The 26,716-nt window shown below is 37.3% G+C and overlaps 1 protein-coding gene across 1 annotated transcript in view; it reads left to right on the top strand.

The window, feature by feature from the left end:
• Nucleotides 1-26,219, top strand: part of LOC148117625 (uncharacterized) — a 41,659-nt gene extending 15,440 nt beyond the window's left edge. The window contains 3 exon segments of the mRNA XM_087902482.1: nt 22,661-22,787; nt 22,983-23,043; nt 23,800-26,219. Of these exon segments, the coding sequence (XP_087758608.1) occupies nt 22,661-22,787; nt 22,983-23,043; nt 23,800-25,687 (2,076 nt within the window). The 3' untranslated portion in view covers nt 25,688-26,219.
• The last annotated feature ends 497 nt before the right edge of the window (nt 26,220-26,716 follow it).

Below are 26,716 nucleotides of genomic sequence, written 5' to 3'. Positions count from 1 at the left end.
ATATATCCATGATACCTCTATTAGGGTCCTCTTTGTTGTCTATGTTCTCTGGGATTGTGTATTGTAGGCTGGTTGTCCATTGCTTTATATCTGAAAACCATTTAGGAGTGAGTACATATTTGCCTTTCTTGGTCCGCGTTAACTCATTTTATATGTTTTATAGATCCAGCCAATTGCCCAGAAATTTCAAGTGGTCATTATTTTTTCCTTGTGTACTACTTCACTGTGCAAATGTACAACAATTTCTTTATCCATTGTTCAGTGGAGGGGTTGTTTTCAGGTTCTGGATATGACAAATAATGTTGCTATAGATATATTTGAGCACTTGTCCATGTGTTATGATTGAGCATCCTTTGGTTATATACAAAAAAGTGGGATTGCTAGGTCTTGAGATAGATTGTTTCTTTTTTTTTCCTTTTCTTTTTTTGATTTTTCAAGACAGAGGTGCTCTGTAGCTTTGGAGCATGTCCTGAAACTATCTCTTGTATACCACACTGGTGTCAAACTTACAGAGATCTACCTGTCTCTGCCTACCAAGTGCTAGGATTAAAAGCATGCACCACTACCACCCAGATTGCTTCCTAATTTTCTGAGAAACCACCATATTGATATCCAAAGCAGCTGTACCAGTTTGCACTCCCATAAGAAATGTAGGCGTATTCCCTTTATCCCACAACCTCTCCAGCTTAAATTGTCTTCAGTGGTTTTGATATTGCCTATATTTACAGAGCTAAGATGGAATCTCAGAGTTGTTTTGATTTACATTTCTCTAATGACTAAAAATGTTGGGCATTTCGCTAAGTGTCTCTCAGTTATTATAGATTCATTTTTTTTGAGAGTTCCCTGTTTAGGTGTGTACCCCATTTGTTATTGGATTTTTCTGATAACCAATTTCTTGAGTTCTTTATAAGTCTTAGAGATCAATCTTCTATCTGATGTGGGGTTGATGAAGATCTTTTCCCATTCTATAGGCTGCCTTTCTGTCTTGATGACAGTGATCTTTGCTTTACAGAAACTTCTCAGTTTCCGGAGGAACCATTTATTAGTTGTTTCTCTCAGTGTCTGTCCTACTGGAATATTTAGCAAGTGGTCTCCTATGCCAAAGCATTCAAGTGTACTTCCTACTTTGTATTCTATGAGGTTCAGGGTGTTTTTTGTTGTTATTGTTTTTGTTGTTGTTGTTGAGGTCTTTGATACATTTTGACTTGGTTTTCCAATAAGATCCCTTGGTCCTCCTGTCTGTTTTTCTGCCAATACTGGTCTGCTTTCAGTATGGTAGCTCTGTAGTAGTTTGAAGTCAGGGATTGTGATGACTCCAGAAGTTATTTGTTGGACAGGACTGTTTTGAGCTTCTTGTATTTTCTTTTTGCTTTTCTATATGAAAATGAGTATCAAATTTTCAAGTTCTGTGAAGAATTTTTCTGGGATTTGGATGGAAATGGCACTGACTTTGGAGATTGCTTTTGGTAAGATTGCTATTTTTACTTTGTTAATTCTACCTACCAAAGAGAATGGGACATTTTCTGGTGTCCTCTTCAACTTCTTTCATCAAAGAGTTAAACTTCTTTTTTTAATATTTATTATGTATACAATATTCTGTCCGTATGTCTGCAGGCCAGAAGAGGGCACCAGACATCCTTACAGATGGTTGTGAGCCACCATGTGGTTGGCAGGAATTGAACTCAGGACCTTTGGAAGAACAGGCAATGCTCTTAACCACTGAGCCATCTCTCCAGCCCCCAAAGACTTAAACTTCTTGTCATACAGATTTTCTACTTGCTTACTTAAAGTTACTCCAAGATATTTTATGTTATTTAAAGCTATTGTGAAGAGTGATGCTTCCATGACATATTAATTCCAGCCATCTTGCTCTTTAAAAAATATCCCTTGTAACCACCTTCTAACTATCTTCCTGATAACCTTTCCCAAGTTACTGGTCACCATAATTTTTTCCCCAACTGCTAATGGAACTTTTAAGTGCAAGTTAACTCATTTGTCTCTTCATGCTTGACATATTTTTCTTTATGTTATCCATTAGGCTCAAATACATTGTTGAACATTGTAGGCTTTCATCTTTTACAAGATGTTACAGTTCTATTTTCCTTATTCTGCAAATTTAGAAATGTTGTTTTCCATATATTTTCTGATTGTGAGAACATGAGTCATTTTCTTCTAAAGATTTACAGTCTCATTATGGTTTTCATAAAAGAATTATATTATTTTTTATTGATTTCTTCATTGTTTTTTGCTATTATATCATTGGTTTCTGCTCCCATATTCTTCATTGCTGTTGTTCAACAGTGCCAGGCAGGTCCAGCCAAGAACAGAGGTGTTTTACTTGGTCCCTTCTTGATTTCACACATCAAAACATTAAAAATACCTCAGGAATTCCTATCTATAGATTTTAGATTACCCCCAGCTCCAACTCTATTTCCTGGCATTACCATGATGTGAGTTTCTAGGTCCACCTTCATGTGTTATGGGAAGAGACTCGGGTTCCTTCTGCAGTCTCTGATTCATCCTGCACCTCTCAGGACTCACACCCTTATCTGTGCTTTAGCCAAATCTTCTTATGGTCTGATGGACCTTGGGGAAATCCAAGTACATAAATCAAAGACTTAGGCTCATCTGCTCATACTCCTCAGCTCCCACAGTTCCAAACCCAGAGAACCAACTGGAATGCTAAGTCATTTTCTTTGGGTATTGTCCCTGGAATAGTTAGTTATGTTGCTATGGCAATTCATACTGAGTTCCAGGGAATGCTTCCAAGAAGGTCATTAGACTGTGATAATTGAACATTGCTTTTTGCGTTTATCATAATCTTACAAAAGTCCTGTTAAAAAGCAAACACTTACCTGTCTGCCATCAATGTTTCTAATACCAATAGGGGTGCTCATGTGACTTAAATTCCAGGGAATATAATATTATCATAAATAAATAAAAACTTGTTGCTCAGTATAGACTCTAGAATAGGATTCAGAGTCCTTCAGTAGGAGGCAGATGTGTGTTGGTTTTCCACTACCATCTAGTTTCTCCACAGCAGCACCTGTGATACTTTTGAGAAGACCAGTCTACCTTCTTCTGGACAGTCATACCTTTGTAGGATACTCAGTTATCTCTTCACCTTAGCTTGGTCTTGGATTATAAACTGACTTCAGTGACAAAGACAAGTGGCTGTTAAAGGTGCTAAACATAATCAAATAATCAAATGTAAAAAAATAATCAACGTAGACTAGAATCATGCTCTGAACCTATATCATTCAAACCTCTCCACAGTCACTGAAGTACTAATCAATTAATTAGTCTTGTGGAAGGCCCAGTAGAGGTGGAGATTTTTTCTGGGTACAACTGTTCACAATTGCTTGTTCTTTGCCCTTGGACAGAAAATCATAATGGCTGGATCAGGTTGTTGAGGAATTTTCTAATGACATGGGGGCCAGAAAGCAGAAGGAAAGAATACAGCAAAGATCAGGGAAATATATAACTTTCAAGGCATATCTCCAGTGATCTTTTCCCTCCAAGTAGATTATAATCATCCCACATTCCTCAAATGGTGTTACGATCTGGGAAATCAGTCAATAAGCACATAAACTATGGGGTTATTTCATGTTCAAAATGTAACCATGCCAGTAAACTCCTAAACTGCACATATAGACTTCATAATTGATATGCATTTAATGTTTGTCTTCTCATATATCAGTCTGTTTACCTAATATCTAACCATCTGTTCACATTGTTTTTATAGCCTGCTTTTTAGAAAATGTCTTTGGAACTTTGAGTGTTAAAGTCTTGTGTGCAAAAATTGGGTACTTGATTTTGTATTCCCAGTAGCCAAATAAAATGTAGTTATGGATGGCTATGCCTGCGATCCTAGCTAAGATAAGGTGTAGAAAAGAGGATCCCTGGGATTTGTTGATTGGCCAGAGTAGGAGAATCAGAAAGCTTCAGTGCTGGATTCTGTCTCAAAACAGTATATACATAGAGAGAAAGGGGAGAGAGACAGACAGAGAGAGAGAGAGAGAGAGAGAGAGAGAGAGAGAGAGAGAGAGAGAGAGAAGGATTGAGGCAGGCCCTTCATATCAACTCTGGACTTCACATAAACATGTTATACTGCATTTGGGGGCCCAGTCTCTAGGCTACATGGTATTTTCTCAAAAACTAAACCAAAACCAAGCAGTGAGAACAAAAAATCTGGAATTGAGTGTGGCTGAGAAGACAGGAGAGCTTGTTTTGTGAGCTTAAAGAACTCAATTCAAGGCCCAGAATTCAAGCTGAAGAGAAAAAGAAAAACAAATATGGTCACAGGGACGTTTAACATAGTACTATGACACAGAGAACATTGGGTACCTAGGGCTTATTGGCCAGATAACCTAGCCTACTTGGAAAGTTACAGAGCAATCACAGACCATATCTCAAAAGAAATAACAAATAAGTTTGAGAAAATCATAGGAATAACATCAGAGTTTCTTCTCTGTCTTCCACAGGTATACACACAGACAGACAAACACAAAATCGCATACATACATATATCTCCATAAATATGTATACACACTCATGCACAAACATACACACACAGATATGCACTGGAGCATACAAACAGATATACATACAAATGCTTTGCTTGTATAGCTTTCTAAATGTTTATTTACACCTATTTATATTTGTAACCTGGAAATTCCCAGCTATTGAGTAGGGTTTACATTAAAATGCTGTCACAGTTTCATGAGTACCCAGGTTTTGAATATTTGGTAAGCCAAATCCCATTTCCAAGTAACGTCTGAGTTGGGAAAATTCTCTTGTATATTCAAATGATTAGTCATTTAAATTAGTTTATTAAAGCACTGACTGGCCAGAAGCTGGGCATGAGGCTGAGGGATCACGACATGAATGTGCCATGCTGATAAATGTTCTACCAATGGAAGATACTAAATAAGAAATATGGGTTAACATAAATGTAAGAGCAGGTTAGTAATAACTATGATCTTTTGGGTAAGTATTTTCAATTCTTAAAATCATTAAAGCTCCTGTGTGGTAATTTTGAGCTGTCAGTTAGGGAAAAGTAACTGTTCACTAGATAGGGGTCTGGAGAGACTCAACAATAGTGAGGATTCTAGCCTTATGGTCACCAATTTGTTGTTGTACAAAGAGTTCCTAAATAGTTCAGATTAGAAATAATGAAGGCTTATTCATCTGGGCATAAACTATCGGAAACTATCATGTATTGTCGTTATTTAAATTGAAACACAACAAGGCAGTCTATTTCTTCACTTTAATTTTACTTTTGGTGTAGTATGACTCATTGGCAAAAGTTCTCAGACTAACAAAATAAAGCAATTTTTCAGCATTTTTATGCCATAATAGCACATTTGCATCTCATAACAATTATTGCTTTAAAAAGCTTGATATTTTTGTTCTCCACATACCAACTTAATGAACTTTAAAATAACCCTTTAACAGTGGTTGCCTCACCTAGAGTCATTCTTTGTCCTTCATTTTTATTGCTACCTTAGATTCTCATTTTTTATTGTTGAAGCTCTCACTTCCACATGATTTATGAGAGCACAATAGTGATTAGAAACAGATGGGAGAAATAGATGGGTTGACATACCCTAAGCTGTAATTACATTTTATTTTATGATGGACACAGTACTAACTGTGACAGTCCTTTATGAGTTTCTGAGCTTTTGACCATTGTTATTGTCCTCCTTTATTTTTTAGCACAGTGGCCTCATGAGACAATACATTTTTTTCCTAGAAGTGAACATTTAGGTTGTTTTTATATTTAGAATACCATGAATATAACTGCCACAAGCATGAGAATCCAATACTTCTTAATTCTAATTTTAATAATGTGGAAAATATACTTAGGTGATTGCTGGGATCTATAGTAATTTATGTCATTTTATGAGTACTACTCTGTATATTGTGAAGACACATAAAAATATGGCTATAAAGAGAACGTCTGGGCGTAACACTTTACTGTGCCCCCTGTGGTAATGGTGCTGGCCCCGGGGGTAATATCCATATGTATCAAAATAAATACACTAAATATGTGTAATTTTACATCAACTCTAACAATGCAACATGCTGTTATTAAATTTTAGCTGATATCTGTGGGAAATTCCAATTCACTGCTATCAGAGTTTATTTCCCATGATACTACACAATCTCATGTCACATTAAGGTTCACTGTTAAATTCTGGAGCATGCATTATTTTCGTTGTTTGTTTTCTCATTTAAATCATACCAAGTGTTGAATCTTTTAGGTGAAAACAACAATGTATTCTTTGTCACTATACTATACTATACTATACTATACTATACTATACTGCAGTCTTCTTTCTATGTCTCTTTACATTTTCCAAATACACACTCGAGAATGTTTAGAGTCCTGGGTGAATGGCCTAGGTCAACACATGAATGAACAGAACCATTGCCTATGATATGGTCCGCCAAACTTCCAGAATATCTGACAAGTCAGCAAACCTTCTCCTGCTATTCAGAAGGCAATGTACCTCCACTTCCCATGCTCCCTCACATTTTCCAAGAGCATCATAAGAGGAGAAATCTAGAAAAATCCCAAAATATACCTCCCAACCTCCCAATTTTGCCCCATAAAATTACCCAGCTGGGCCTTGGGATAATAGCAGTCCCCCTACTAGATGAGGAGAGATCAAAGATTAGACTGCACAGGCCTTCCCAGCTATGGCCTTCCACCCTAGAGGAAGACAAGACTTTCATGAAGTACATTTGTATTTCAGTAGGAACTCTTTCAGTCTCTCAGTACACTTCCTGTTCCTCTCCAAGATACAGTGTCCCTTGTGTGCATATTTCATTACACACTCAATGTCCAGGGCAGACAAGTCTCTGCATCACAACTCATAAATTCTGCTGCCAAAGAAAGGTCACATTTCAACAGTGATTGCTTTAAGAGTAAAAAGAGGCCATGAATTAAAAAACAATGCAGAGTCTATGGAAAGGCTTGGAAGAAGAATAAAGAAGATGGAAATTAGGCAATTGTTATCCCCAAATATTATTTTAAAAAGTTGAAATAGGTTTTATGGCCATATAGTGCAAAGTCGAAAGATTTATAATAGAGCACACCAAGTTTCAGTCATTTTCTCTTGGGATGTTCATCTTAAACCTGTAAAATAACAGTTCTTTTAGGCAGAGTTATCCAGTTATATATCCAGTTATATTTGTTCAAATTAGTGTATCTACAGTAATTTGTTTCCATAAAATAAGTTCTACTCTTTTTCCAGGATCTAGATTTCCTGGTCTGAGGATGCGAGAAATGACTAGTCAGGACATTTACAAATTACTACATGATAATAATAATAATAATAATAATAATAATAACAAAAATGAAAAACAAAAACAAAAAAACAAATATGAAACAATCCCAAATATGAAATGATCCAAAATCCTAAACCGTTTGAGTGCCAACATAACAGAATAAGTGGAAAATTATATTCCTGACGTTATGTGATAAGCTGCAGTTAATGTACATACACATTAATCACCTTCAAGGCATCTGGATAAGGCATATATGAAACATAAAACAATAACAGGTTAGACTTGATTATCAGTCTCCAGTTATTCATTTTGTATATGCATATCCCAGTATCTGAAATCATCTGACATCATCATACCACACAAGTACGGTACCACCATTTTGGATCAGGGACACTCCACATCCCTTGAGATTTTCCTCTAACATCCCCATCAGGAGAAGATCCAACAGTTCATGTGTTAAGTAGGTGCAGAGTTATGGTTCACAAGGAAACAATCTTTTCTTTGACTGTGACACATACAATGGGGGCTACGTTGACGACTGGCAATTACCTCTTGTAATTCTCCTGTGGGAGATAAACTCCTAAATATTCTGGAGATACACAGCAGGATAGTATTTACCACAGGTTGGGAAGGGTGACAAAAATGGACAGAGAATTATTGAGATAGAGATTTAATGATTAAACAGGTTAAGTTCTAGTACTCCATAGCAAAGTAGGGACACTGTAGTTAACAATAGTTCATTGTATATTTTTAAATTTATAAGAGGAAAGATATTTAAATGCTTTAAACACAAAGAAATGATAAATGTTTGAGGTGATAGACATGCTAATTACACTGGGTTGATCATTGCCCTTCATATACAGGAATTCCAATTCCATCATACCCCATAATGATGCGTTTCAATTATGACTAAAAATGAAATTAGCCATAAAAAAGATAATGGTGCATTGTTTAATCAAGTGATCCTCACATGTGTTAATATAGAACGATCACTGATGGACAGGGCATCTTTCTACTGGTACAATCCTGATTACTACAATCTTGTTGATTTGTCTCTTATAGATATCAAATTTTAATTGATTTTTCACTTGAAACACTTTACTCAAATGAAGGACTGTGTTTTCTTTCACTTATAAGTGGATAATTGGATCTTATTTGAAATAAATCTCTCTGCTGTGCTTTTCTAGGACTGACACACACACACACACACTAGTTAGATCAACAGTAATCTTTCCTTGCATGGAGGAATGGCAGTTGTATAACGAATCTTTAACATAACTTCCATATAGTGGTAACATCTAAATTTTTGTGAAGAATCAAGGATACTCATTGCAGAACTGGAAGGACTGTGGTGTCTGAGTCATTTGATTTCTGATCCTCCTATAGAAGAACTGCTAATATTGAGAGACCCAGCTGGCTGTCCATAACCGGTGAGGGATTCTGGGAAGGGTTAGGAATCAAGAGTACTAGTGGCTGACAGTTTGTGAGTTCTTTTCATGATTCTCTTCTGTCTCCACTGTAGGGAGTGGTAAGGAAACCACAAGCTACCCCGTAACAAGTGGGGGGTGTTCAGAGCAGGTCTGTTGAAATGTCATCTCTGCTGGGACTTGGAAGTACCATGATCCAGACTGTAGTTTTGGTGGTCTATGTGGTTCATGTTGGCAGTGGTCCTTGTTCTCTGAGCCTCCTTGTGTATGGATTTACTGGGGAAGGGGAGACTCTGCATCCCTGGAATGGAAGGAAATGATGCTGGTTGTATCGCTGTCCACAATGCACACCTGAGCACTGCTTTTGTTGTACACTGGTAAGAGAGATTAGAAAATTGAAGGTTTAGTTTCTAGAAGTTCTGAATATTGCATTCCAATTTCAGGTTTGTGTTATCAAGATTACAAATAGTGTAGGACCTGGTAGAGCGATAGTTGAGTAGAATGCTTTTAACCTGGTGGTGCCACTAGCTGCAATGGTGTGATCCAGTGAAGCTTAGTTCCAGGGGACAAAAGGAGTTTCTGATTTGCAGAGATTTCACAGCTGTGCATTGTATTAGACAGGTAGACAGGGCACAAGCCACATATTCAACTTTATGCCATGTAGCAGGAAGCAGATTTTAAATCGTTTTATAGGCTGTTTTGGGCTTGAAAAAGATTAATTAGATTAACACTTCATCTGGCATCTTAAAATATGTACTCAGTTAACAGAAAGGGGTAATTAAAGCCCGCAGAGATATGTTACAGAATAGATTATTAACTTTTAAATTTTTAAATGCTAATAAAAAGGATACAACAGGTGAGGGTAAACACTAGATAATAAAAAAAATCCCTGCTAAATTAAGCCAATCTGTATGCTTTAAAGATACATTGCATTCAGAATAAAAACCAAGATATGTATTAAATTGGGGAAGAAAGTTATAGAGACCACTTAAATCCTTAAAGATTAGTTTCAAAAAAAGATCTCTTGAGTAAAAGAGACAATAGTTCATAAGAGAGCATTATCATTCAATCTTAACTAATTTCTAAGACCAACGGATGTTTTCCTTTTGATTAACTATAATTTCCAAAAATAAAACTCCATAAAGTTAGGGTTAAGGCAGAGTTTTGTTTTGTCTTTACGAGGTCTGCCTTTTTATTGTACTTGGACATTATCCTTTGCAGCTCTTAATATTCTTTCTTCATTCTCTATGTTTTACATTTTGATCAGTATATGTTGGGGGAACTTTTCTTTGGTCCAGTCTATTTGGTGTTCTCAAAACTTCTTGTACCTTCATAGATATATTCTTCTTTGGGTTGGGAAAGGTTTTTTCTATTATTTTTTTGTTGAGTATAGTTTCTGTGCCTTTGAGTTAGTGTTGTTCTCTTTCTTCTATCCCTATTATTCTTAGGTTTTAATTTTTTTCATGGTGTCCCAGATTTCCAGGATGTTTTGTGTAAGGTTTTTGTTGGATTTATTTTCTTTAACAAATGATTTGATTTCCTCTATAGTATCTTCAGCACCTGAGATCCTCTCTTCTACCTCTTGTATTCTGTTGGTTACACTTCCTGCTGTAGTTCCCATTTGTTTACCCAGATTTTCCATATACAGAATTCCCTTCATTTGTTTCCTTTGTTGCCTCTAATTCAGTCAAGTCTTGAGCCATTTGTTTCATCTGTTTGATTGCTTTTTCTTGTTTTCTTTGAGAGAGTTATTGATGCCTTCCAATTTTTTGTTTGTCTTTTCCTTGATTTCTTTAAGGGAATTTTTATTTCCTTCATCATCCTCCTATACTTACGTTGGGAACCCCATCATCCTCACAAAGTTACATTGAAAATCATTTTTTTTCCTTCTCCTGGGTTAGTATTTAGTATGATTACATCTTCCTGTAGTATGACCACTGGGTTCTGGTGTTACCATGTTGCTTTCTATGTTGTTGGATGAATTCTTGCATTGGCACCTACCCATCTCATCCTTCAGTTGGTACCAGCACTGTCTTTGCCTCTTGGTCCAATTTTTGAAGTGGTTGTTTTTGTCTTTGCGACCTGTTCTTGGACAACTCTGTGTTTCAGAGAGCCAATGCCACTGAGGTCTGTCTTTGCACTCTCTCTTGGCCTGCTCTTTTGTTCTGCATTTCTGGGTCACTCTCTTGGTCCAGTCTGTGCAGTCACAGCTTGTGCTTCAGGGTCCCTGTCTTGGTCTACCCTGTGAAGCAACATTTGTGTTTTAATGTTCCTCTGAAGTTCCAAGTGGCTGGGAGGTAGGATGGGGGGTTTTGGTGGTGGAGTGAGACTGTAGCTTTCAGGCTCTGATGGATGGTGTGAGGGTGTTTCAACAGCACACCTGAAGGAAATTTTCCTGTTGGCTGTCACATGAACTGAAGCAGGTAGTGTTGGGGCCCAGAGTTTTGCCCCAGTATGGAATTCCTAGAGAGGTTGTCCTGCTGGTCAGGTCATCACTCACCTCTTGGTATTTTCTGTGTAATAGCAGGCTGTGCTTCAGAGTTCCACTTAAGTTGGTGGTGCATGGATAGGAGGGCTTGATGCAGAGTGGGACTTGTAACTTTCAAGGTTCAATGGATGGGATGGAGGTGTTGGAGCAGCCTACTTTCAGGAAACTCACATGCTAGCTGGCTAGGGAAGCTGAGGCCACTGGCGGTTGTCCTGGGATTTTGCTCTGGTATGGAGGGCCTAGAGAGTGGGGTGTCCTGCTGCATGGTCCCCACTGTGTAGTATCAGGCTGTGTTTCAGAGTTCCATTGAGATTGTGGCAGGGGTTTGGAGGAGTGCAATAGGAGATTTGGGGCAGAGTGGAACTCGTAGAATTCAGGGTCCAATGGATCATGAGTCTATTTCTTAAGCTTCAGTTTTTAAGTTTCTTCACTTGTTGCTTGTTTGTTTGCTTTTCATTTTCTCAAGACAGGGGTTTTCTGTATCTTTGAAGTCTTTTTGTTTTTTGTTTTTGTTGGACTTTTTTTTTTTGGTTTTTCAAGACAGGGTTTCAGGTAGTTTTACAGCCTGGCCTGGAAGTAGCTCTTGTAGACCAAGTTGGCCTCAAACTCTCTGCCTCCCGAGTGCTGGGATGAAAGGTGTCCATCACTCTTCTCTGGCCAACAAGGCTTTAGTGGGTTTTTCAAGAGAAGGTTTCTCTGTGTATGTCAGGCTCTGCTGGCACTCAAACTATACAGCAGGTTGTTCTCAAACTCACAGAGATCTCCCTGTTTCTTCTGCACAGGTACAGGAGTTGAAAGCATGCACCACCACTTCCTGGCCAAACATGCATTTCTTTATATTCTTTTTTGTGTGTGAAAATATGGTAATATTTATTGTGTGATTCCATACAACAGAAACTATTTTTACACTTGCATAACCACACAGGAGAAATGGGACCAGTGTTGTACTAGATATTCTAAGAAATTCATTCTGAATTAAAGGAGGATTGTTTTAACTGACTGAGTTTTCAGATGGAATTTTGCATGAATTAGAATCAGTGTGTTCTCTTAAACTTCTGTATGAAACACAAAATCTAGGGAGAGTTGATGCATTGGTACTAGATTTGAAGAAAGTTTACAAACTTCCCATTCATTTCATGTCTTTGCTGTCACTGTCCACTTCTATCACCATGGTGAATTCCTCTCAGCTCCCATATCATTTCCAAAGGAAATTTCAGGTAAAACTATATGTCTTCTATGGAAAAGGACATATGGACATTCCCAGTTGCCCCAAATGTGTTTCCTTTCTTTGGCATAATAGATAAAAATACTAAGAAGTGTTTAAAAACCAAAATTCTGATCTCTTTGAATCAAGAACTATGATCAATTTACCTGGTCCCTTCAAGGACTATTATTTATACTTCTCTTGCTACTTTTTCTCCTAGACTGAAATCAGGTACAAATATTTGATCATGTAATTTGGGTACTTTTGAACTGTTCCTTACCTATTACTTCTGATTGTAAATTAGAGGAAGTTTGCTGTTAGACAAGGGTCATGAACTTTTTAAAGACTTGTCAATTGTATTGTTTTAACAAAATGCTCATTGGCCAGTGGCCATGTGGGAAGTATATGCTGGATGACCAAGCAGGAAGTATAGGCAGGGCTGATCAGAGCAGGAGAATTCTGGAAAGAAGAAAGGTTCAGCCTGCAGTTATCACCCAAAGGCAAAGGATATAAATGAGATTGCCTTGCTGATAAAAGGTACCAAGCCATGTCACTGACACAGACAAGACTTATGGGTGATTTTAGGATGTAAGAGTTAATAGGAAGCATGACCTAATAGACACAGCAGTTTATAATCAATGTAGAACTTTGTTTGGTTTTGGGGACTAATGACTATAGAACCAGGTGAAACAAATGTTAACAAATGTTGTCAACATGAATAACTAAATCCAATTTAAACCAGAGAGAGCTTGGAAATTAATTCAAGACACAAAAGAACAGAGTTAAGCATGGTTTCTTGGTATCAGCATTTTCTTAGCTGGGCTCTGATAGAGGCAAGTGTTGCTCATTTAAGAGAAGCTTCCTGAGTCAGTTTTAGCTGTAAAAACCTTGCAGCCCTTTTAAGAAGCACCACACCAAACACTTAAATGGTGTCTATGTACAGTTACCATCATGCTTCTTGGTGGTGCTAAGGACCTTGAAACTCCATAGAATTGTGGCATTAAACATGGTTCCTGCCAGTACCTCAACCCTGAGGCTAGACTCACTGAAAGCTAAGGAATCAGGTGGATCCAACTGTCAAAGCCAAGTCTTTAACCATAGCCATATTGCTTAGCATATTGTAGGGGTAAAGAGAAGATTCAATAATCTACACTTTTATCCTATCATTTCATTGGGTGCCTTTTTTAGGTGGATGTTTCTGCCCCCAACAGAAACTCTCAAATACACAGCAGCCGCTTCATAAACAATTGACCCAGAATGCTTATGAATGCTTGCGCCTTGGCTTAGGCTTATTACTAACTCACTCTTAGACTGAATATTGACATTCATCGCAGCAATCATGCTACCCTTTAAAGCTCATTTTATTCTTTTTTTTCTCTCATTCAATGATATGTCTTTTAATATACATATTTCAGCTGGAATTGGAGGTGTATGGCTGTAATCACTGTACACAGGAGTGTGGGTGGGGGCAATCTCCGTGAGTTTGAGGGTTTGAGGTCAGCTTGTTTCCCATAATAAATTCCTGCTATCCATGTTTATGTAGACATATCATGTCTAAAAAAGTCCCCAAAGAAAGCCCACTTCAAATTATGGAACTTTTCCTAATAAAATTTGGCTGCACTTAGACTGAATTCAACCATCCTTTTTATCTTTACTCACATAGAGAGAGCTGTCTTAACAATGAAAATAGGAATGAATATACAAATTTTGTTCACATTCTGTCCAAGGGATCCTTTGCCAACCATCCAGAGGTGACTTTTTTTAATTATTTATTTATTATGTATACAACATATCCTTCCATGTATGCTTACATGCCAGAAGAGGGCACCAGATCTCATTATAGATGGCTGTGAGCCACCATGTGGTTGCTGGGAATTGAACTCAGGACCTCTGGAAGAGCAGTCAGTGCTCTTAACCTCTGAGCCATCTCTCCAGCCCCCAGAGGTGACTTTATCTTTCAAGTGATAAGAGACAGAAGGAAGAGTGGGTCACCTTCACCTGCAGCATTGTATTGACATATGTGGGACCCAGAGAGTTGTCTCACAAGTACTGGTCCTCTTGGATACCCATCTTTGATTCCTAGCATGCACATCAGATTGGACAGTCCTCCCTGTATTTGTAGGTTCTGAAGATCTGGTGCATTCTTCAAGCCTTAGGGCACCAGATTGGCAAATGTTGAAGAAAAAGGTTTGTGGGTGTCTCTATGTTTTAAATATGTTTTCTTCATGTGTACATATATGTAACAATATTAAAAATACATAAATATTAATAAATATTCATGACATAGTTTTAATAATATTTTATGTCAAAGGCAGATAAGAATCATGTTGCTCAAAAACAAGTAAAATTTTACTGCAAGTGGGTAAATTAGCTTCAGACATGGATGATCTCTGTATTTGTGTGTTTAAATGAACATGTTCAGTCCTGAAACCACAACACACAACGAACAGAAATGGACCCAGCAGATTCTATTCACATATTTGTCCAAACTTATTAGAACATACTTAACAATGAAGGAATTGGAAGAGAAATATTTGGAAAGGGATAAAGAGAGGACACAAGAGGGTAAAGAGATGTAATACATTTTAATTTAAATGTGTAAAATATATTTTAATAAAAATGTGACTTAAGAGATAGCTTAGAAATTAAGAGCAATGGTTATTTTTGAAGACAGCAGGGTCATGTTGCTAGAACTCCTGTAACTCAGGTTGAAGTGATCTGATTCCCTCTTCTGCCTCGGCAGGTCTTGACACAGACACACAATTTGGGCAAACATTCATACATATAAAATGAAACTTAAATAATACAATCCTGTAGAGTAAATTTCACAACCTTGAAACAGAGAGTAGTCAGGGCTAGTTAAAATGAACTATTTTTGGTCCTTCTTAGAAGTATCTCTGGTCTTCCTTTGAACCACCATTTTCAGTGTCAAAAGAAGCCTTATTCTGAAGTTAGAAGAGCTCAGAATAGCTGCTCATTTAAGACAATCTTTTATAATGTGGACAGGACTTTCCCATACTTTTGTATTTGTGGTCTATTTCCTATTATGTGCATATATCTTTTAAATTTATCTTTTAGATCTTGCTTGATCAGAACAATAGTTTTGGTTTGTAAATCTCCATCTGCCTACTTGGTTAGACATGCCTTCTCCTGTCTTCCTCCCCTTTTGGTTGTTTTGTTTTTCAAGACTAGGTTTCTCTATAGTTTTGAAGCTTGACCTGGAACTAGCTCTTGTAGATGAGTCTGGCCTTGAACTCACAGAGGTCTGTCTGCCTCTGACTCCCTAGAGTTCAGATTAAAGGTGTGTGCCACCACTGCTTGACTTCTGTCCCTCTTTAAGTTGTTCACAGTATAACCTTGGTCCTGAACTCAAAAGAAACTTCAAGATGACAGCATATGTGGAGTGCAAAATGTTTTCCAGACTGGCTCCTCTTTTTAGCATTAACCACTACTAGATGCCTGCTGTTGTTACAGCAATTTATGTTAATTAAATGTTTAAGTTTGTGGAATGATTCATGCCTGGGAAGGCATATTAATTCTAGAACATCAGTCTTGTAGAAAAATGTTTCTTAGACAAAAATTCTTTTGTTGGATCATGGAGCCTTGATACCACTCCATTGCTGCCCAGGAAATTGACCTTGCTCTCCTGGTGATTAAACCAACTAAATTTTTAGATTGAAGAACTCAGTCACCACTTGGTTGTGAAATTTTAAATTTGAGTAATGGAGTCAACTGTTCATTTCAATAACAAGAAAAGGATTTGTGTGGAGCATGGTTTTGGCCTTCAGAACCTGACAGTAAATACACAGGCTGTGTATCCTATAGGGGAAACACTGTAGGCAGGCAGCAGTGAAGTCACCATTATGAAATAAGATATGATTGTAGATGGATAAGTGATTTTGTAATTTCCCAGCATGTACTGATCCATGTCATGTAATGAAGGCAGGCCAGATTTAGGTTTACAATGTGGGAAGGTTAATTGAGCCAATGAATATTGAAATTCCAACAAGGAGCGCTAATATACAGATATGTTCAGTCTTGTTTGTCATGGTTATATCCGTTAGCTCTGGCTGTGTTTGTCAGGTGACAGCCCCAAGCAGCTAACATTGTATTTAAGGACAGCATGGAATAATATCTTATTAATGCCATTCCCTTTGAAAGAGAATGGTTTTGTGTTTTTCAAAGTCAGTCTACCTTTATGGTTTTTTCAGCTACTTTTTAAAAAACAAACTATGAGTTTCAATTTTTAACTTAGAATATCTTTAAATGCATCATTGTGTAGGCCCCTTACATCCCTTGCTCCCTGGGATGCAAATCAAGGACTGTTTTGGCAACCAGCTAAAGCTTCCTGCTAGTTCTGTGTTTGTTCTGCTCTAGCCTAGTAAAATAGCATAAAGCTTTAAAATGGTAATTTCTCAACCTGCCCGGAAGTGCCCAGGTGCCAAGATCCCTCTACCCTGTCTGACACTGCTCTGCACTCTTCACCCACCTGCCTGCTGAGAAGCTCACTCGGTGCCAGCTTCCCCATCCCCCTCTGGCTGGGAGGGGTTCTCCTTGTCTGGGGCCAAAGTATTTAACCCTGTTTTTTGGCTGAATAAAGGGGCATTCTCCTCTTGGCGAATGACTCAAACTCTCTGTATGTGTGTGCGTCTTATATTTTATTGCCTGGGACTTTGCCCAGATCGTGTAAGGTACGGAATCGCAGTCCATACCGGTAGGGAGGTGATGCAGACCTCAGGTGTGGAGGAAATGTCCTCCACATCATTGCTCTAATTTCTTATTTCTTCCTATTCCCCATTATTTTTAGGTCATTAAGAATTTCTTTCCATTTTTTATCAAGTCTGTTTTTTACTTGTTTATGTTTAAGCAATGTCTCCGGTAACTTAGGCTGGCCACACACAATGCCATTGAGAATTCCATTGCACATCTAATCCTGCTTCTGCTTCCAAGTGCTGAAAAGTCCTGCAACTGCTTCATGGCTGGGCCTTAACTGGTCAGTGAAAAAAAAATAGACTGGTAAATGGGGGCCCTCCTACTTCTCTGGGTTATAATTCCAACTTAAAAATGAAGATGGATTGTGTACAAATTGAGTTCGATGACCAACTTAAAGCATGCATAGTCCCAGTACAGAAAGAGATGGACAAGAAGAAGCATGAATACTTACTAAAGTAGTCTACTTTAGAAATAAGTAGTGAGGTGATATATTCAAGATGATTGATTGAAGGGTGATCTGAATTAGTAGTATTAATAAAATCCCAGAGTCAGATATTGGGGTAAAGCTGACAGAACAGAGAAGCAACACAACAGCCACATTCACTTCTTGCCCCTCCAAATCTCATGGATATGGGGAATATAACTGAGATCATCTTTTGGGCAGTGAGTGATTTTAGCCTCTCAGCAATCTCCCCAGCTCAAGACTGAGGGCCTCAAAACCAATTTGAGCTTGACAAATGAGACAGATTTCTGCTGGGCACATTGTTCCCCACCAATAATCCCAACATATTGAATATGGGCACAGGTGGATTTTGCCTTTCAGGTCCAGTTAGTGTACATAGCAAGAACCTGTCTCAAAAGAAAACATTAAACAAATATCATTCGTGCTGAATTTGGTGGTTCACACTTTAGATTTTAGTGCATAGCAAGTTGATACAGGAGTATCACCAATAGATTCAAATCAGGCTAAGGTATCTTGTGAGACCCTGGTCAACAAAACTTCCCCTCCCCAAACGTTTCAGACTGCTGTTCTTTTTACTGTTTCTTAAACCTAACAAAGCTCTACCCATTTGTTTTGGAATGCTGAAACCAATACCTGAAATGAAAATGGAGAACTAATTAGCACTTATTGCAGATTCTAACTTCATAAATCTCAAGGGTAGAAATACTATCTAAGCACTTTTCACTCTTTTAAATAAGTGAGCCTGTTAAAATAATCTTAAAATGTTTTTATTAAGTATAAAATGATTTACTAGCTAGGGACTTGAGAAATTATGAGTAAAATCTATCTCAGAAAAAAATTCAGGTTGTTAATTCAACCAATCCACTACAAAATGTCTGGGTTTTACCTTGCTGTGGTTTAAGCTTTAATGTTCGTATATCCCTTGTAAGCATCCATTTACTTAATTTTAAATTTTAATAGACTTGAATAAATGACAGCAAGATAAAATTTAATGATAAATATATTTCTACTCACGAGTACCTTCACCTTGATCAAAACAAATGATTAAATCTTGCCATAGAGCTGTTTGATAAATTTTTCATCAGTATAACACTCAATATTACACTTCATTTTTCCCATACTCTTTCAACTATTACTGCATGAAAGGTTATTTTCTTCATGTGTATTTAATGTGATACTGAAGTAGTTGCTAAAAGTGCTTCAGGTATGTAATTATGGCATAAATAAAAAAATTGGGAACTAGAAGTGGATATAGGAGCAGGGAAGACAATATCGACATTAAGGCATCCATTTTAGGGTTGGCAAGAGACTTGAATCTAGAGGGGATCCCAGGTGTTCATGGGATGTCTCCAGCTAGGGCCGTCAACAGTAGGGGAGAGAGTACCTGAAAGTTCCTTTCCTCACTAACACTGATTATCTCGTATATCACCATAGAATCTTCATCTGGCAACAGATGAAGATAGAAACAGAGACCCTCATCAGAGGAATAGACTGAGCTCCCAAGGTTCAGTTGAAAATTAGAAGGAGGGAAAAGACTCAGTACCACTTGGGGTTGGTCCACCAACTGAGGCAGATATCCCGATTTTTATGTGACAAAAAAATAGAAACTTGAACATAATTAACTGTTCTTGTAGGACCAGGAAAATGAAAATGTAATGGCAGAAAGTGGGTATTGACATCATTAGATTTCAGTTGAAAATAAAGTTGATAAAAAAAACAATCCTGGGTTCTTTTGTCTGATTTTTTTTTTCCAGGACAGGGTTTTCCAGTGTAACAGTCCTACCTGTCGCGGCGCTAGCTCTTGTGGACCAGGCTGGCCTCAACCTCAAGGGCTTTACCTGCCTCTGTCTCCCCAGGGCTGGGATTAAAGGCATGTGTCACCACTATCCAGACATTTGTGTGAAATTTTATCTCCAAATTTTTTATTATTCTGCCTATGCTCTAGAAATTTAGTAATGCCAAATTAAAATGTAATGGGCTAATGTCTTTAATGGAATATTGAAGTTGTTCAATGGTTATCACTGATGACTTACTTAGCTGTACAGTTAAAAAAAACACAAGTAGGGCAGAAATAAATGAAAATGAAAAGGTAGTTTCAAAGGGCATTCATGTGTTAATACAGGCAGGATTTTTCAAAGAGTTTATCATCATTACAGAAAAAGCCATTGCTCTGGACTGGAAGCTTATCAAGGTGCCCTAAGAGTAAGACTCCATACACATAAGCCTTCAATTTAAAGATGGTTGAGCAAAGTGACTCAGTCTCAGGAAGCTACTTCATTCCAAACCTTCTACACTTGTGGTCCAATCTCGTTAGTGCATTTTGCAGTTAAACAAAAACCCTACTTCTCAGGATCATCAGTAATGTGTTGGTCTTGGGAACTGAAAGAATCAAAATTTAGGATCATGGATTTTTAGTTTATGGTGACAGTTTACCATTGTTTCAGGCATCTGTGTTTGGCAGAGTCAGAAGTCCAATGAGGAGACAGTGAGAGTTCATGGCATGAAGCTGAGAAGATTGAAGCTGGGTGTGGTGTTGTTGGTTGTTTCTTTTACTCCCTTCTTCCTTTACGGCCAGCCACCCAGTTCACAATTAAATTTCACACATGAAAGCTTATTTTTTTTCTTATAAATACTTGACTTTGGCTTGTTTCAAGGCAGGTTGTTTTTAATTTAACTGTTCTCTCTGCATTTCCCCCTGGCCTTTATCGTTATTCCTCTCTTTATTTCTTACTCCATGGCTTGCTGTGTAGCTGGATTAAAGGCTCCTGTTGTTCTCTCCTTATGCTGCCTCTTCTTTAATCCTCCCAGATTTTTCCTACCATTTATTCTCTTTTTCTCACAGGCCTGCCTGTCCTTTCTTGTCCTGCAATTGGTCATTCAATTCTTTTTTAGACCAACTAGGTATTTTAAATAGGCAAAGCGTCACAGCGTCACACAGCTAAACCAATGGAACAATTCTTTGCATCATTAAAACAAATGCTCCACAACATAAATAAATATACCACATTTAAAAATATTATTTCAAAAAACACTGGGTTACATTTTGAGCCCACAGATGTTAAGATTCGTAAGTTATGACACAACTTCCATGGAGACCTAGCTGCTTATAGTGAGTGGAAGTTACCAAAGAGAGAAATGCATGAGAAGTTGCAGGGATAGGGCCATTTAAGTCATTTGAAATTGAAGCCCATACATCTGACCAGAGAGCTACAGGATTTGACGGTTGTCTGGCTCTGCTTCAGTCTTGCCTTGGTCCAATCATCCCTTACTGTGTGTTTATTTTTCTCTTTTGGAATGTTAATGTTATTTTGTGCCATTGATGTTAGGAAGAGGTAACGTGTATCAGGTTTTATAAGATATTGTTGTCAACAGATTGTCCTGAGTGCAAGAGGGGACATTGCACATTTGAACAGTGTAGGGACTATTGCAGATGAGGGTCATTAAATGTCTATCCTTGAAATGACTAAATGCATTTTTTCCATTGTTGACCATGAATCAATAATGACTGGGGTCAGAATGTACTTATTGAATGAAAAACCTCCCAGAAAACATCATGTATTTGAAAAAGTTTCTCTCCTTGGTGACTTTCTTTCAATTTCCTGTGAATCTTTAGTAGGAGAAGCCTGTCTAGATGAAATTCCTCACTGTATGTGGTGAGTCTCAATACCCTTAACTATTTCCTGACATTTATATCTACTGTTTTGTGTTTGTCATTAATTTGACAATTTCTTACTTATACTGAAATGATTTTGCTATCATTATAGGCTTGGTCTATATTTTCTATATCTTACCTATATTCTATAAGTAAGAATAAGATATAGCCGAAACAGTTGCTTTTACGGAGTTTGGCAACCTGGTATTTTAATTGTTTTGTTTGCTTGTCTAAGTCACCCTTACTATGTGGCTCCAAATTCCTGAAGGTAAAGGGGGAGGCATCATTTCTGGCTCTATTCATTTTTATATTATAGGGTGATAGCCCTGGAATATAGTTTTTTTATATGTCAAGTATATGTTGCTGTGCTGAGCTTCATGTGTATCTTGAATTTTAAAATTTGAAAGAGGGTTTCACTCTGTTTCCCAGGTGTCATGTATTTATGACATTAATACTGCCTGAACATTTTGAGTCAGTTAATTGCAAGTACATGAACTTCGTCTGGCCTGTTATGCTTGATTTGATATTTTTAAAATCAATATGACTCTTTTATATGTCTGCATGGAAATTCATTACATGGGTACTAGGTCATCAAGGTGATCTAAAGATCTCAGAATTCCTGATTAAGGAACAATGGAAAGTTGTGATCCCTGTGTAAGAACTGGAAAATGTGCCCACCTCCATTCAAGACCAGCAAGAACTCTGAATTACTCTGCCCTCTCTCCAGCCCTGTGTTGATTATTTATGACCAACATTTATATTTCTAGTGTTTTCATCTGTCCATTTTAACTGCCTTATACACAAAGTTGCTTTTGACAAAATGTTATTGGAATTACAGTTTAAATTATGGCACTTAGATAGCTGGAAGATGAATACAAAACTAGAGTGAATGCAAAATTATTTGTAAGAACTTCAATAAATGCCTTTCAGTTTTTTCTGTTCCATTTGTCTGTTTCACTGATTTTGCAATGGGGACAGTGTCTTAATGTGTCCTTCCACCTGTCCTGGACCTGATTGTATAGCCTTGACTGACATTCAACTTAGAGACAAATATACCCACCTTTGTTTTATGAGTGTTGTGGTTAAAGACACAATAAACCCAGTGTGTCCATATTACATTTTATTTTGTGGTCTGTGACTCTTCATACAATTTTCTCATGCATACTGTATACTGTTGATCTTTTTTCTTGTCTCTTCCTGTCTGTCAGTAGACATTGATCTTATGAGGTGATATCCCATATAAAGGGTAGAAATGACAGAGTTTACTCTGCTTTTCAATTTCCTTCCAAAGTGACTGTCTATGTCATGGAATAAGAGTAAGGAACCCCAGAATCATATGTCTATACTCTGAAAGAAGTATGCATTTCCAACTTTATCACTGTCATGCTTTCCATTTTACATGTGTGATATATTTTAGAAGGCAGTGACCTATGATGATGTGTATATCAACTTCACTCAGGAAGAGTGGGATCTGCTGAATCCTTCCCAGAAGAATCTCTATAAAGATGTAATGCTGGAGACCTACAGGAACCTCATTTCTATAGGTAAAAATGAATTTCCTTCATGTTTCAAAATATAGAAACAACTTTTCCTTGGTTAAGGATGTTGTTCTGCAATTTGATTTAGAAAGAAGAATGAGGTGAATAAAGCAGCAATAGTTCTTAGGTGCACTTAAGATAATAAGCTAAATGTTGCACATTGTTAAATGATATGACAGATATTCTGGTCCTGTATTTCAGGTTACATTTGGGAAGACCATAACACTGAAGAACTATGGCAATGTTCTAGAAGACATGCAAGGTAATTTTCATGTGCAAGTTGATAACAATGTGCCTCTGATGAGATTGCACTTTTTCCTAGAACTTTTAAATAAAAGTAGCAATGCAAATAAGCACAGCTTTAAGTGCATAGATGGTTATTAAATTCTCAGAAATCCATATACCTCAATTTCATGTCTGTGAATTATTCTTCCTTTTCTATGTGTATATAAGCTTATGAGCAAAGGGATATGTAAAGATTTAACATACATGTCCTTAAGGACAAAAGGAAGATCAGCAGAAGTTCCCATGTAGAGTATACTTGTTGAATTTGATTCAAGGATGCAATACTGATGGGTTTCTACCATCATTATTAATATATAAACATTACAAAAATGCCACATGAGTTCTAGGTTTGTGCAAATACTTATGAATGTCCTAGTTCACTTAGCCAATATATATGATTCACAGTATAGTAAAATTTATGAATGCAGTAAACTTGGTAAATCTCTCAGTGTATTCAGTTTTCTTCCAAAAAGTGAATAATATAATATGAAATGTTTTTGTAAATGCAAAAAGGTATACCATGAAACAAAGGAATTTATCATTATACTCATATTTCTAGGTGCAACCTGACAATTAATTAAAAAGCAAACATGATTTTAAACAGAGTTATGATATCTTAATGCCTAATTCCTTTTAGAATTGGATCAAGTCATAAAATTAATTCATATAGATATAAGGTTCAACAGTGTCTTAAATGTGGTAAATCTTTTAACTGTGCCAATTATCCTTGCAGGGTTGAAAGGAATCAAAATGGTGAGAAGAACCTTTCAGTGTATACTCACTGTGTTAAAGCCTTGTCTTATGACACTCACCTTCTACAGAATGAAGAAACACATATTGGACAAAAATGCTCTAAAAGTAAGCAGTGTGGAAAAGCCTTTGCTTATCTCAATAATATTCAAGTGCTTAAAAGAAAGCACACTGGAAAGAAACCCTATGAATACAGTCAAGATGATAAAGACCTTGTTCTTCATGAAACTCATCAAAGTCATAAAAGAATACATTCTGGAGAGAAACCTTATGAATGTAATCAATGTGGTAAGGCCTTTGCCCAGCACAATAAACTTCAATTGCATAAAAGAACACATACTGGAGAGAAACCCTATGAATGTAATCAGTGTGGTAAGGCCTTTGCCTGACACAATAGTCTTCAACTGCATAAAAGAACACATACTGGGGTAAAACCCTATGAATGCAATCAGTGTGGAAAGGCCTTTGCAGATCATAGTAATCTTCAAAGGCATAAAAGAATACATACTGGAGCGAAACCCCATGATTGTAATCAGTGTGGTAAGGTCTTTGTATTTCACATTGCTCTTCAAAACCATAAAAAAACACAAACTGGAGAAAAACCCTATGAATGTAATCAATGTGGTAAGGCCTTTGCCCAGCACAGTAAACTTCAATTGCATAAAAGAACACATACTGGAGAGAAACCCTATGAATGCAATCAGTGTGGTAAGCCCTTTGCCCGACACAATAGTCTTCAACTGCATAAAAGAAGACATACTGGAGAAAAACCCTTTGAATGTAATCAGTGTGGTAAGGCCTTTGCCCGGTACAGTCATCTTCAACTGCATAAAAGAACACATCCTGGAGAGAAACCCTATGAATGTAATCAGTGTGGTAAGGCCTTTGCCCGGTACAGTCATCTTCAACTGCATAAAAGAACACATACTGGAGAGAAACCCTATGAATGTAATCAGTGTGGTAAGGCCTTTGCCCGACACGATAGTCTTCAACTGCATAAAAGAAGACATACTGGAGAAAAACCCTATGAATGCAATCAGTGTGGAAAGGCCTTTGTAGATCATAGTAATCTTCAAAAGCATAAAAGAATACATACTGGAGCGAAACCCCATGATTGTAATCAGTGTAGTGAGGTCTTTGTATTTCACAGTGCTCTTCAAAACCATAAAAAAACACATACTGGAGAAAAACCCTATGAATGTAATCAATGTGGTAAGGCCTTTGCCCGGTACAGTCATCTTCAACTGCATAAAAGAACACATACTGGAGAGAAACCCTATGAATGTAATCAATGTGGTAAGGCCTTTGCCCGACACGATAGTCTTCAACTGCATAGAAGAACACATACTGGAGAAAAACCCTATGAATGTAATCAATGTGGTAAGGCCTTTGCCCAACACAGTACTCTTCAATTGCATAAAAGTACACATACCGAAGAGAAACCCTATGAATGCAATCAGTGTGGTAAGGCCTTTGTATTTCACAGTGATCTTCAAAATCATAAAAGAACACATACTGGAGAGAAACCCTATCAATGTAATCAATGTGGTAAGGCCTTTTCCCTGAACAATAGTCTTCGAAGGCATAGAAGAACACATACTGGACAGAAACCCTATGAATGTAATCAGTGTGGTAAGGCCTTTTCCGAACACAGTAGTCTTCGATTGCATAAAAGAACACATACTGGAGAGAAACCCTATGAATGTAGTCAATGTGGTAAGACCTTTGCCCGGAGCAGTTATCTTCAACTGCATAAAAGAACACATACTGGAGAGAAACCCTATGAGTGTAATCAGTGTGGTAAGGCCTTTGCCCGACACAGTAGTCTTCAAAACCATAGAAGAACACATTCTGGAGAGAAACCCTATTAATGCAACCAATGTGGCAAGGTCTTTGCCTATCAAAATAATATTAAATTGCATAAAAGAAAACATACTGGAGAGAAGGAAATGCTATCAATGTTATCAGTGTTGTAAGTCTTTTGTACCGCACAGTAATCTTCAATTGCTTTGAAGAACACATACTGGATAGAAACACCATGAATGTAATCAGTGTGATAAGGCAGTTCCAAGTTGCTGTCATCTTCAATTGCATTAAAAACACGTTGTAGAGAGAAACACTATGATTGTAATCATTTTGGTATGGCCTTTGCATAACACAGTCATCTTCAAAAGCAAAAGATCACATAGGAGAGAGAACCCCTATGAATGTAGTCAGTGTGGTTAAGCCTTTGGAAACCACTGTACTGTTCATGGCAATAAAAGAACACACAGTGTAGAGAATCTTTATGAATGTATATCAGTGTAAGACACAGACTGGAGAGATAACAGTGAATGGAATCTGTGGTAAATCCTTTGTCACAATCATCTCCAAATCCATAAAATAAACCATCTTTCAGAAAAACTCTTTGAATTTAGTGTATGTATTCTGCAAAATCATGAGAAAAATCATACTATAGTGAAACTCTATAAGTGAATTTAGTGTTTTAATGTTTTGTACTTCATATAGGAGTAAGGCTTTTGTGTGTAATCAGTCTAATAAAGTTATGCATATTAGCCTAATCATTTGGGCCTGTTGAAGAAACAGAGGGCTTATCATGACTTATTTTTAAAAGATCTTAAGCCAACACACATATAGTCAGTAAACTAACAGCAGTTATTGTCTAGAAAAAAAATGGATAGTGTAAAAATCTGTTCAAGCACTCTGATATCTCTTTTTATTTTGTTTGAACCAGTAAGCTAATGGGCAAAACCACTTTTTGTGCCTATGGGTGGGAGAAAGGGCTAGTCAAAGAAACACACCTTGGACCTGAAAGCAGAGCCAAAGGAAAGCACTTTTTCTCTGAATCTAGAACTGGCTAAAGAAACAATATCTCCCTGAAAACAGCCCAAACATTAAAA

Source organism: Myodes glareolus, chromosome 27 (genome assembly GCF_982192425.1).
Source record: "Myodes glareolus chromosome 27, mMyoGla1.1, whole genome shotgun sequence".
Classification (NCBI taxonomy): Eukaryota; Metazoa; Chordata; class Mammalia; order Rodentia; family Cricetidae; genus Myodes; species Myodes glareolus.
The sequence above is the reverse complement of the archived record's forward strand: the minus strand, read 5'-3'. Positions and strand labels throughout refer to the sequence as shown.